Here is a 14,111-nt window from a genome sequence, read left to right as displayed (position 1 = left end):
TGGAAGCATTTTCTGTATCAGTGCCTACTAGAAAGTAATACCACATCCAGGACAATGATTTTCCTGACTGCCATTTTAAAAGTTATCCAATAGCTTCATTTAGAGTTTCTCTGCTATGTTCTTGGGCACATACTTTTGTACTGTATCCTCATAATAACCTTGAAAGTTAGGTAGAGAATTTGCATATTAGAAAACTAAAATTTATGAAGATTAAATGATTGGCCTTTATTTTTATTTTACTATTATTTTTTTACTGATGATGGCTAATTTTCATCCAATAGCTATTCTTTTATTTTGTTAAAAAAATATTTAATTTATTTAAGCTAAGGAAAAAAAAAACAGTTTACCCATTTCTCCCACTCCCACCACCTCTTGTAACCACCAATGTGTTCTCTGTATCTATGAGCTTCGTTTGTTTACTTGTTTGATTTTTATGATTCCACATATAAGGGAGGTCATAAGGTATTTGCCTTTTTCTACTTATTTCACTTAGCAGAATGCCTCAAGGTCCACCCACATTGTCACAAATGGCAAAACATCATTCTTTTTTATGGTTGAATAATATTCAATTATATAAATATACTATATTTTCTTTATTCATTTGGCTATTGATGGACACCTGGGTTGCTTCCACATCTCACCTATTGTAAAATAATGCTGCAATCATCATAGGAATGGATATATCTTTTCAAATGTGTATTTTTTTTTCTTGGTTTAAATACTCAGAAGTGGAACTGCTGGATTATATGGTATTTGTGTTTTTAATTTTTTGAGGAACCTCCATACTGTTTTCCATAGTGACTGCACCAATTTATATTTTCACCATCAGGGCACAGAATAAAGTTTTAAGAGTTAGACTGTCTCTATGGTAGCAAATGCCCTTGAACAAGTTTTTCAAAAATATTATCTAGTTTTCTTTTAAACTTTATATTCAATTGAATTTGTTCAAACAATTACATATTTTGAAATCTCTTGATACACATATTTCAGGCAAGTACAAAGTATATTTTTTTTTCAAAAGTATAATTGCTTAAATCTATAATCAAGAAATTCTCAGTTAACTTACATGTCTCTGGGATCCATCATATTCACATCTTTCAATTTTTCCTAGGCTGCCATCTGAGAAATACAGCTTTTCTGCACGGTGGTCAATGGTGAGACCATTTGGAGTGAGTATGTCTGTACTGACCACCACTTGAGCATTTTTCCCAGTCAAGGTAGATCTCATTATACTTGGATGTTGTTCATTCCAGTTGGTCCAAAACATTAAACTAATTAAAATGAAAATTGTGATAATAAATTAAAATTTTCATTAACAACAGAAACAGTAGAAATATGGTGATGTCAAGCTGTTTTAAAAAAAAGCAAAATTATTTGTCTCATATTCTATGATCCTTAAGGAAGTCTAGGTAACAAGTGGAGATATGTATATTATATATGCATGTATATTTTTCTTAGTTTCTTAAATAAAACCTAGAAACTACTTCTGAAAAACAATTATCTTGTACATTCTCTCAAATAATTTGATTAAATTGAGTCAGTTTGATGTATAGTGAAAACTTATTTTAATCATGGATGAAACAGTTATCCTAAATTTTCTGTGAGTTGCAAATGTATTTTAACTTATTAATATCATGTTTCAGCATATTGAGTATCATTGTCTTAGACATTATTCTTAACCTAACTATATTTCTTTTCTTTAATTGGCAAATATCAAAATCTCCTTCTCTTTCCTGGTTCGCTTTTTAGATTCTGCATTCTCCTTTGTATATGTCTTAGAGAAACACAATTAATAAACTACTATATTTCTTTAATTTCTTCTTTTCTCTTCTCTCTTTGTCAGTGTGATTTTTTAAATAAATGACAATGTTGATTTTGGGATTCCAGAGGTTAGTCTCAAATCCCTAAAAGTATTATCTGTTACTTAGAGTTTTTATAGAATGCTTTAAATCAGTGTTTGTCAACTTGTTCTTTGGGGAAGCCTTTACAAGTCACTGGAAAAACAGAGTCTGTAGAGTTCCAGTTTCTAATCCCTATTTTTACCAAAACAGCTCTTCTCTTATTTTATCTATAGGACTGTCCCTAAAATTTTATTTGAAGACTGGTTGTTGCTGCTTAGAATGGAACAAAGGAGAGAAGGAAGGAAGGAAAGGAGGGAGGGAGGGAGGCAGGAAGGGGAGGAAAAAGGGAGAAGGTGGGAAGGATGGAAGGAAGAAAGGAAGGAAGGAAGGAAGGAAGCAAGGAAAGAACAAGGAATAAAGGAGGAAAAGAAGAAGGGAGGAAGAGAGAGAGGCTGACAGGCAGGCTATTTTACGTATTTGAAAAAAACATGCTTAATATTTGTTGGCAGAGAAAAACTACTTGAAATAATATTTCATATTTACAGCAAGATTATATATACCATTTCTATGTATAATCATTTAAAGGTCACGCAGAATTATAAACAACAAAATTTTCAATATGTGGTTTTTTAGTATTATGCAAACACTTATTACTGAACAATATTCAAGTCACGACAAAAATCTTTCTATTTGCTAATTTAAAATAACCCCCACAATTGAGAAAAGCTGGGTCAACTATGCTCTTTGTTAAAATGTTTCATAGCCTGGGGCGCCTGGGTGGCTCAGGTCATGATCTCAGGGCCCAGGGATCGAGCCCCACATCGGGCTCCCTGCTTGGCGGGGAGCCTGCTTCTCCCTCTCCCTCTACTGTTCTCCCTGCTTGTGCTCTCTCGCTCTCTCTGTCAAATAAATAAATAAAATCTTTAAAAGAAAAAAAAAGTTTCATAGCCTTTTAATCTATCCTATGGAATACGAGTGTTCTAAGTGAGCAAGTGTCAAAAATATTTTGTCCTATGAATGAGTAAATTTGCAAAAACAAATGGCATTCCACTTTCTTAAATTACACAGTAGTTTTATCCACACAGTGTGACTTGAAAGAAAAAGTTAAAACATTTTAAAAGTTATGCATATAATATAAAGTATTAAGTACACTTATCTGCAGTATTTTCCTAAATTATTGGTTTTAGAATTACAGAATTTCTGAAGGTATTAGTATTCCTTTAATTTCACCTTTCATTTCACAAATAAGAAAACGGAGGCCAAAGAGCTATGAGTAATTAAAATTATAGTAATTGAACCAAGTTTTGAACTCAAATAGTTTTTTACCTAGAATTTAAGATTTTACTTTAAAATTTCTGTTAACCAACTGACATACATTTTCAAAAGTGATTTGAAAGTGTCATTGATAAGTATAACAAAAAATATTTTTATACTTTAAATTTTAGTTATATGTAATTTTTCAATTAAAACATTTTGATGTGTTTAATTCTAATTTACATTTCACTATGTTAGATGGAAGTGTAATTTTAGCTTATGTAGTAAATATAAGATAAAGCACTTATCAATTAAAACTAATCATATATAATATTGTCAGTCATCTCCCTTATGTTTATTTCAAAACTGTCTTAGAAATTCCTTTGATTAACTGCAGACACTTACTACTATCCTAAGATTCTCCTGGTGAACCGTCAAGATCAATGCAGTTGATTCAACAACAAGCTGTATTGTGATAGGTCCGTGGTGTGAGCAGAAGCAGCTCTGCCCAGGCAGGCCTGTGTCCATCTGAACTAAGTCACCAGAGCTTGTGAGGAATCAGCTTTCTCTCAACCTTCATAGTCTTCATTTAAGATGAAAGTGTTAACTGAATTAAATCTAATCTCATTTCTAGCTCTGTAAGAGTGTCCAGATTTAGTTATTCACACACTGACTAATTTATGCAGTCCTTTCTTCTTTCAAGTGGTCAGGGTCAGTGTTTATCAGTAATTTTTTTTTTATTCTTCATTTTTTCTTTACCACATCTAAAAAAGAGCTCTTCTATTTCTACTTGGTAAAAGCCAGATTTGTCTGATTGTTGTTTATTTGCTTAAGAACAAAAGGACTTTCCAGTAGTAAAATATTCTTATAATATTGTATGGAAGCAGAACTTCATAAAAATCTTTTTTCTGCATAACCCAAGCTTTGTTCTTCTTTTTTCATACAATTGCTTCCTTATGGCATCTACCCCAAACATGAATTTTTTCTCATTTGTTTTGTTTTTTATTCACTCTATACCATAGCCTGAGTATTTCTTCTTGTCACAAATTCTTTGTATGTATTATTTTAAATGCCTGCACAATATGTCATCAAACACATGTGGAAAATTTCGACTATTGTCAAGTCTTTTGAAAATATAGCTGCACACAGAGTTATTGTTGTTTTCTGTGTTTCAATTAGAGAGATTCCCAGTTGTTAAAATTACTTAATTAGATTATAGAAACATCTTTTAGTTTTTAATACATGTTAACAGTTTTTTTTTTCAGATTTATCATTTCAATTTATCATTTATCAATTTATCATTTATCATTTATCATGCTTTAGTGTCTTCTTCATATACCTTTCCCAGCACAGTATTGTTTCTATTTTCCCTTTCATCATTTAAATTTGCTTTTGCTGGAATTCTCATGGAGTTGATACCTGGCATTTCACAAGCCTGGATTCTAATTACTCATTTACAATGCTCTTTTTTAAAAAAATAGTTTTATGAATCAGGAAAGGAAAACTTCAAAGAATACCTTTGTCTTAAAAGTTAATTCTTTTTAAAATTAACATATCTTTGATAATCTTTGACTTATAATGAAGAAATAACAATTCACTCTTTCTTACTTTTGGCATTCATCCAGGGCTAGCACATGTGGGTGGTCATCCTCTGACATGGCAATGACTGCCTCCCTGTGAAATGCTCCTGGGCGTGTTTGGTCCACTGTATGTCTGGTGATGGATGAAGTAGTGGAGCTGGTCCAGTACAGTGTATCCCAAGCCCTGTGATACGCAAGTCCTTCAACAGAACCTACATCTGATGGGGGAAAGAAAAGAATAAATTTACACTCTTATCTACAAAAGACATAGTTTCTGCACAGAAAAGGAATTTAAGATATATTCATATATTTACATGTTATTTTAGCAATCATTTCTTCACAAACTCTCCAAAATAAAAACATATTAATTTTGATGCCTACAACTGATAGCTGATTACACACAGCAAAACTGAGCTATGAACTGGTATATTTGTCACAAGAGCAGTTTTTGCAAAATCATGTCACTAAAGTCTGAATCGTCTCACCACCCCCCTCAAGAAAAAAAACCTCAATTAAGCAATTAATTTTTATTTAAGAAAATGGTGTCTCTTTTTTTTTCATATCTCAATCATTAATTTTCAAAAAGTATCCACTGTGCAATAATTTACAGATGCTTTTGAAAATCATATGTAGAGGTTCCCATCGAGGTATAGTCATAATGAATTTTATCTTGATACTATATCTGGAGACGTCAAGGAAAAGTTAACACATCAAAAACTACAAGAGTATTGAAAAGCCAAATCCAACACTACACTTCCAACTATTAAACAATGGTAGAGAATGTTTTAATAAGTTACTGTAGTAAGTTCTTTGATTCTGTTCAGCTAATGTGATATAAAAGTAAAAGAAAATGAAATTAATTACCGGCTAACATATGCTTTAAGTGTTGTCAGAAAAGATAAATGGTAGCACACAGATTCCAGTACATAAAAGTGACAGTGTGAAAAACAAGAGTAGTTATTTCTTAAATTGTTTTCCCAATTACTATCTTGTGTTATACAAGATAGCTGTGTTATTTTTCAGAGGTGCTTTGAGTACCTTTTTTAGTATAACCAAATTATTATAGTTTTTCCTTCGTGTTGTCTGTTTTTCTCAGAGTTATTACTTAGCGTGTTTAATTTCAGGGAAGGATATCTATAGCTTTGGCAGTCATGCTAAGAAATTAACATTATAACAAGCAGAGTTTTTCCACTGTATTTCTCTCAAAGAATCTCTGAAAGGAATTATTCAGCTCTTCTAAAATTAGGTAAATAAAAAGGGTTATTTTCAGGTTTAAGATGGGTAAATACTTAGTTTGATGTTCGATAGAACTTAGTGGGAGTGCAAAACAATATTAAAGTCTTTTGAACTAGATTTCTTTAATGTGATTAAGTTTTGTCATTTTTTTTTCTACACACAACAGAGAAGAATCCACTAACGATAAAATTATTAGCTACCATTTATTGGGCACTGTCTTTCTGCTAGGAATTGTGCTATTTAGCATGCGTCACTTTATCTGTAAGCTACTCTGTGAAGTTTTATTGCTCTTCTTTTCCTAAAAAGGACACTGAAACCCAGGGTCACAGGACTGATAGAGTTAAAGTAAGATTTTTAACACAGGTTCATCTGCTTCCAAAAGCCTGTATTCTTTAGTACTACCATTTAGAGATGGGTTTATAGCCCCTATCATCAATGCTCAATCCACACAAAGCTAGAATCAAACAAATGACTCATTAGTTTCAACTTGTCTGACTCTAGGTGAATTGTATAACTAGTTATTTACTATGAGTGGCCTCCTCTCACACATTCAACAAAACAATTTACAAGAAATTAATGTCGGTGATTAGTATGGAAACTTAGGCCAGAGATGATGGGGGGAAAATTATTAAACATAATCACAATAACATCTGTTAAACTCTTTTTATATGAATCATATGGTGTTCTTACTTGAGGTGAGTGGTGGGAGATTGAAACTGATCACAGGTACTTCCATTATTAATTAAAAAAATCATCCATTCCACTGTATTTTTTGCACTTTCAAACCATGTTAGAAATGAAGCTAAGTCTATTAGTAGTGTAAGCAGCATTATGCTCTTTCATCATTCACAAACAGAATAAGAAATGGTGTAGCTCTGAAAAAATCCATGTAGATCAGAATCATTCATCTACCCTCATTCTGTAACTTCCCCCTCTACTGGCTTTGACAGATCATCTTCATGGCCACCTTTTCGTGCCGCATCAGGAAAAAACACTTGGTATCACCATGGAGATGAAGCAGACTCTCCTTTTCTATGGCTGACAGGTCCAGGTTTACTGGAGTACATAATACACCTCATTATCCAGGTACAATCTCTTTTATTTTATTTTTGTAATAAATGACAACCTGACAGTACACTTAATCATAATCTGGTGCTACATTTTAAAGTATTTCAGTAGTGCACTTTTTCTCAAAAAGGTATCTGATTCTCTATTTAAATTGTACTTGTCATTAAACAATAGCCAAAGACATACATAAAATTAAAAATCATGAAAAATCTTAGTTAAGATAACATTAAGATATTCATATCATTTTTATGATTATTTCACACAATGTGGGTTCGTGTGTGTGTGTGTGTGTGTGTGTGTTTGAATACTAAGGCTCCTGAATCAGTTGAACAGGTAGAATAAGAACTTGGAGTTATTGATCCTGGCAGATAATTATGTAGTTTGAAAATTAAAGTAAAATGCCTATCTATCCACTCAACCAGCCCTAAGATATTAAACAGAATTAAACATCTTTTGGAACTCAAGAATGTAAAATGGGCATAATTTAAATAAGTAAATAGATAAACAAACAAATAAATAATAAATAAATAACAGTGCTATTTTTGCAACTCCATACTTTTTACCTCAGCAAAATAATTATATTGAAAGTGTGATGCATAACCAAGTAAAAAATACTACCTCTTCATTCCATGCACTTATTTAAAAAAAAAAAAAAAAAGTGAGAGAGGTCCCTTCCCTCCAACCTCCTTTGAGCTGGGAATTAGGTTTGGCTAAGCATGAATAGGTCCTGATAGTTTTTGTAGAAGTAAGAAGAGGAGGTCAGTTCATTAAAAATACAAGGCAGGCAAATAACTCAGAACCATGGCTATCGTTAATTTCCTAGATTCTAATTTCCACAGAAATGGATAGGAAATTGATCCTACCAGCCTGGCACTCTGACACCAAAAACTACTCTGACAACTACCCAGAGGACTTCCTAGAGAACACGCCTTCATCTCATCACAACTGAAGAAGGGACAACAGCTCCTTCTTGTCTTTACAGTGTTCAGGATAAGAGCTTACAAAATGGGAAAGGCAATAAAGATGCTCTTGGAAGGAAGCTACAAGTACAAATCATTGCCATTCATCTGGCTGGAACAACAGTCACAGATTAAATCCTGTAGCAAAATTAACAGGAAATAATATTTATTTTAAGAATATGCTCTAACTGCAAAACATCATAATGGCCTCTCCTCTTGAAAGTATCCTATTCTCTTACTCATTGGCTTATTTACTAAAGCCATGAAGTATCAGAAGGTTTGTTGTTTGAAATTATATTAGTAGTATAAAGCATCCTAATTTTGTCTGCGGGATCTAAAGACAGAGAAGCAGGCTCAATTTTTAACCCAGGTACTAATGAGGGTATTCAAATGGCTGATAAAACATAAACCGTGTTTGATATTATCAGCCATCACAAAGATGGAAATCAAAATCATACTTCACATCCATTTTGATGACTGTAATTTAAAAAGGTAACAACAAGTTTCAGCAAAGAACTGGAACATTCATACATTGCTGGTGGGAATATAAAATAGTGCAGCTGTTTTGGAAAACAGTCTGGCAGTTTTTCAAAATTTTAAATATATAATTACCACTTGACAAAGCAATTCCCCGGTAGGTCCATACCCAAGAGAAATGAAAACGTATATCCACGTGTACACACATGTTCATTGCAGTTTTATTCATAATAGCCAAAAGCAGAAATAGCCCAAATATCAACCAGCTGCTGAATGGATAAATGAATTGTGGTACATCTATACAATGGAATATATTTTAGTAATAAAAAAGAATGAAGTACTGATATAAGCTAAAACACGGATGAACCACAAAAATGGTATACTAAGTGAAAGAAGCCAGTTACATTAGACCACTTACTCTAGAATTTCCTTTACATGAAATCTTAAAAGGCATAAAATAGATTAGTGGTTGTCTGGTTAGGGAGCATGGGGTGGGAGAATAAAAAGTAACTGCTAATTGGTATGAGCTTTTCCTGGGGGGTGGGGTGAGGAAAATATTGTCAAATTGATGGTCATTATGGTTGCACAACTCTGAAAATACTGACACTTCAAATGTGTGAAATGGTCTATGGATGATCAAAGTAAATCTGGAGCTCTATTGAAGGAAATGTATAAAATAATATGAGAATTAGCATCGATAAATTGGGTACAATTTAAGTTCTAATTTGATAACTACTTATATTTCTATTATGAGTCTAGCCACAGGGTTACTAGACATAGTATACAATGTCGGTGAACAAAAATGGACATGGTTTAATTGTTAGTCAGTAAGGATATTGTAGGAAATTAAAATACCTGCTAATTTCTCTTAAGTCTACCTAACCAAAATGCTTTACAAATGATTAACTGTGTGGGTTATTTTCCCTTTTCTAATTATTCAACTGGTGAACTGATTTTAATAGATTATAATGTAGATCTCTTACTATAAATTAGACTACCACCTTCTGGTTTGAAGACGTTTTTATTTTCACATTAATAAATACGATAAAATGACTATCTAAAATATCTTTCAGATATAAGCTTTCATTTTTATTTCCTCAGATTATGTAAGGCCATTAACAAATCACATACCAAGACTGATAGGTACCAGTAGAGGGTACTGGCCAGGGTATGATCTGAACTTTTTGATATTCATTCAGATTGGGGATGGCCCACTACAGGCTGCCAAATATTTGGGATGTCAACCATCATCACACCTAAACTATAGCAATAGCTTTTATCTGTACACTTTGCCCTGAATCTCTATGTTCTTATATTCTTTAACTTTTAAAAAGCTCAACATTTTTTTACTAGTCTAATTTACTAAAAACTAAAAAAAAATCAAAATCTATATGATAGTCTACAGATTTAAACAAGGGACAATTCTACTGAGAAAAAAAAATATTTTTTTTATGGCTAAATATCTGGAAAACAAAGAATCAGCTGAAAAACTATTAAGAGTTCAGTAATATGCCAAGCATTAAATAAATAAACCAAAATTAATAGCCTATTATATACAAAAATAACTAGTAGATATATAATGGAGAGATCCCAATCCAAGTAGCCATTAATGATGTGGTTCGAGTCAATGAACATACCTATATAACTGCTCCATGGTTGACCACCTGAATTTGACCCTTCTTGTGCCCAAAGTATTGCAATAAAGCTATCTTTCAAGAATGCAGGCCCTCATCCCTCTTGAGACACAATCCATTCAAAGAGTTTGAATGGGTAATTGCTTTATATTACTCTTTTGTCCTCATTATCCTACTTACTAAACCGAACTTTTTTCTTTCCAAAAACAAACTTGTTTGCAGTCATGCAATCTATCTTTAACAAAGACAAGTGTTCACTATTATCCCAAAAGTGGTTTTAATTCCCTGGAACCAGATTACCTCAAATATTTCCAAGTTAGAAGACAGTATTTGCTTTACATTGCATAACAAACAGGACTATTTACTTGGGTTTGCCAGAAAAAAGGAACAATTTGCCCTAAGGGAGTATTGAAGCAAATTGAAACAGCTTGAAGCTTTTAGGTGACAGTATTTTGTTTTTTGTTTTTGGGGTTTTTTTTCTTAATTTTACGTGTGTGTGTGTGTGTGTGTGTGTTTTCAGGTTTAAAACCATTAAAATCCTAGTTTATGCCTGAACTTGACTCCACTGAAAATTTTATAAATTCAGACATGTCTCAACAAATGCCTTTATCTTGTTTCACCACTAATGGAAGCAAAGAAATATAAGCCATTAAAAAAATGAGCATATGGTTAATTATAGTTGTGTCGTTCCTTCAGGAGTAACCGGAGATAAGCACTGACTCAAGTAAGATTAAACTAACATTGGAATGCCTAGGGCTTCCAGGAAAAATATAAACTCCAAGGTTTCTAAAACACTGAAGTATGTCATATTTCACCCTCCAGGGAAAGGCTGGGACACCTTCTATGTACAGGCTTTCTTTGAGAAATATAATTAGTAAGTCACTAAGAACCCATCCGCATTTCCTTTGTGAGACTGCGGTAAATCCTCAGGCCAAAGTCAGGAACTTAAATATTCTTGAGAAGCAGGTGTCTCTGCCCATTTCCAGGTGTCTAGATAAAATTCAACATTTCCCTCAATCAGTTAATACCATACAAAATGATCTCAACAGCAATTCCTTTATAAACAGAACAGACAATAATTTCTTAATATCATATAAAGAAAGGGAAGGCCTTCTTATCCAAACTAAGATCCAGTTTCTCAAGATCCATCATTAGATATGTGTTCCCTTGGTGTAAGGTCCTCCTCACCTGTTCATTGCTTAAATACTTTTTGTAAATAATATCCTTCAGAGAATAACTTACTAATTTATAAATGATTAGTGCTTTTCTATGTTTTATTTTATTCTATTATTTTTAATGGACCATAAAATGTCATCTTCTTGCGCAGAAGAAAAGATGAGAAACAACTTCAAAAACACAGTCTTAAGAAAGGCATAGAAATGAGTGCTTTGGGAACCTTATACTACAGGTATACATGGTCCTTCACAGAAATGTAGCATTATATCCAGCTTATGAGCTATTCCTTAGTGATAAATTAATAATTTCATGAAAAGTATTTGCTGTACGTTTGTCAATTATACACGTTTAGTTAAATAATAAATGTGGTACATACTATTAATTGGACAGAACACATACATATAGCTTCTGCTAATCTTAGGGCCTTTTAAACGGACTTCAGTCAAGAGCAGTTATAATGTTGACTTCTGCACCAGAAGCATAACAGTTTATTTAGCCATTACTGTATGTATTTCTCCTCTTTTTCTTCTTCCTCCTCCCTCTCCCCTCCTCCCCCCTCTTCCCCCTCCATTTCCTTTTCCTTCTTCAGCTCTGCCTTTCCTTCTTCAGGTATCTGATCTAACATTACTGATAGCCATCCTTTTTCTACATCACTTTGCTTCTGACTCAGTCTCACTTCTTCAGTATTCGCCCATGTGCTACAACCATTATCTCTTGCCTGATTCTGCCTACTGCCTATTTTTCATTTGCTTGTTTGTTTTTAAATAACCCTTTACTTGGTGATTTCAGACCTTGATTTCACTCTGACTTGAATCAATGTTATCCCTTCTATGCCATTCTGATCCACAGCAAAATTACCTGTTTTGGCTTCTTTGCTCCCTCTTATTGATGGATTTCTGTGGAGTAGAGTGGAGTGGAGGAAATGTTATTCCAGACATCCTTTTGTTGCTCTGCCAGCTCTTGGTTTTTTAAAGCTATTTTATCAGGTGATTGGTCTTAAACATATGAGACTCAGTGTAAGCTAAACTTCCATATTCTGATGTTAAATTTGTTTCTTTACATATCATATGTAAGTAACTTGATACAATGTCTATGTTTTTAAGCTATATAGAAATAATTAAAATTGAATAATAATTCTTTCTGAATCACTATAATACTTAGAACAAGTATGTTTAAGTAATAAACAAGACTTTTTAATGGCTTTAGAAAATCAAGAATAATAGTAAATTATCTTGATTTTTAGATTCCAAATCCTTTTTCCTTTCAAAAGCTTTGCACATGGGCATGCCTGGGTGTCTCAGTAGGTTAAGTGTCTGACTCTTAGTTTGGGTTCAGGTCAAGTTCTCCTGGGTCCTGAGATTAAGCCCTGCCCTGCACTGAGTCTCACCTCAGGCTCCACACTGAGCAGGGAGTCTACCTGAAGTTTCTCTCCCTCTGCCCCTCCCCCCCACTTTCATGTGCATGCTCTCTCTCTCTCAAATAAATACAGCTTAAAAATAAAAAAAAATTAAAAGTTTTTCATGTATAATAGTTTGTCCCCTTTGGAAAAAATGAAGTACTCATTTGTAATAGTACAGAACAACTAAGCAAAGCTATAAAGCAACATGTCTTTTTGAGGGGGTTATCTTTTCAATAGTAAGCGGCAAGTGAAATGCTTCATAGAACATTATGAATTTGAATACTAATTTACCTTTAGATTTTAGAACTTTTGTTATCAGGAATCCAAGAAAAACTTATGAGATTAACAAATTAAGAGAGCAATCTTTCAAAAAATAGAAAGAATCTAAAGGTTTAAGTATTATAATTGTAGATTTCATGAAGACATTAACAATTTGAGTATAAATTAATTTATATTATCAAGCAAATAAACTTAAGGGATCAGTATCATCATCATCCTCTCATTTAATAATTTTTTAACTTATGGGCTGTTCCATTGTTAATATTTTAAATAGGTACTATTCTTTGACAAAAGCACAAAATTAGATGGAAAAAATAAAATTGTGGAGTCAATTAAATTAGGTGCAAGATTTCCAAAGTACTTTGTATTGATATTAAAATTCATCAGAAACATACCCCTTAGCTTCCCACCAAACTTACAGGCCCATTTCCATTGTATCTTGCCCTTAGAGAAATGAATGTCTTCCTACAACTGGGAAGCCCACTACTTGTGCTCTTTATCAAGGGCATTGGTCCTTTTCTTCTCTCCACTCTTTCTTACAACATAAAGGCCTCCCATTTTACTAGATCATATGACATCTTTTACAACTACATTGAAACTACCCCTTTTTAAGATACCAGCAATTTCTCAATTGCTAAATCCAATGCACATTTTTTCATCTTATTTAATTACTTAGCAATCCTGCCTTTCTTTTGAAACCCTTTCAAGAGATGTTGTTTGCTCATTTGTTTGACATGTTCTTTCCTGTCCTCTCCTTATCTCACTGGTTGTCTCTTTCCCAGCATCCTCTGCTGGCAACCCTTCCACCCAACCTCTAAAATATAGGTATTATCTAAGGTTTCATTTAGAGTCCTCTTCTTTTTGATTCTGTCCCCTAGTTTATCTGATCTATTCTCATAGAATTAAATACCATCTACATGCTTATGTATTCTTTTTCTTTGCCCCTTGCTATTTTGTGCTCTTTTTGTCTGTCACCACATCAGAATAAGAGCAGGACACATGAGGGGTTTGTTCTCAGTTGTTTCCCCAACACTGAACAAAGTTCCAGGCATAGAAAAAGCAACTGAAATTATTTGTGGAATAAATCAATATAGCTTTCTACTATATTAATCCATTGGAGGCAGGGTCTGCAAATTAATGTTTTAATTCTTATATACCCAAGACCTAATATGTTGGAGAAACATGTACAGTAATAAGTAAGAGCACAA

At 33.1% G+C, this 14,111-nt stretch overlaps 1 protein-coding gene across 1 annotated transcript in view; it reads right to left on the bottom strand.

Moving 5' to 3' along the window:
* LRP1B (LDL receptor related protein 1B) overlaps positions 1-14,111 on the bottom strand; it is a 1,834,834-nt gene that overhangs the window by 341,791 nt on the left and 1,478,932 nt on the right. Inside the window, exons 42-43 of the mRNA XM_035008121.1 lie at positions 4,704-4,893; positions 1,067-1,271 (exon numbers count right to left, since the gene is read on the bottom strand). Of these exons, the coding sequence (XP_034864012.1) occupies positions 1,067-1,271; positions 4,704-4,893 (395 nt within the window). The remainder of the gene's footprint in view (positions 1-1,066; positions 1,272-4,703; positions 4,894-14,111) is intronic.

The sequence above is a fragment of the Mirounga leonina genome, unplaced genomic scaffold (genome assembly GCF_011800145.1).
Source record: "Mirounga leonina isolate KUSES-001 unplaced genomic scaffold, KU_Mleo_1.0 Mir_151, whole genome shotgun sequence".
NCBI lineage: Eukaryota > Metazoa > Chordata > Mammalia > Carnivora > Phocidae > Mirounga > Mirounga leonina.
The sequence above is the reverse complement of the archived record's forward strand: the minus strand, read 5'-3'. Positions and strand labels throughout refer to the sequence as shown.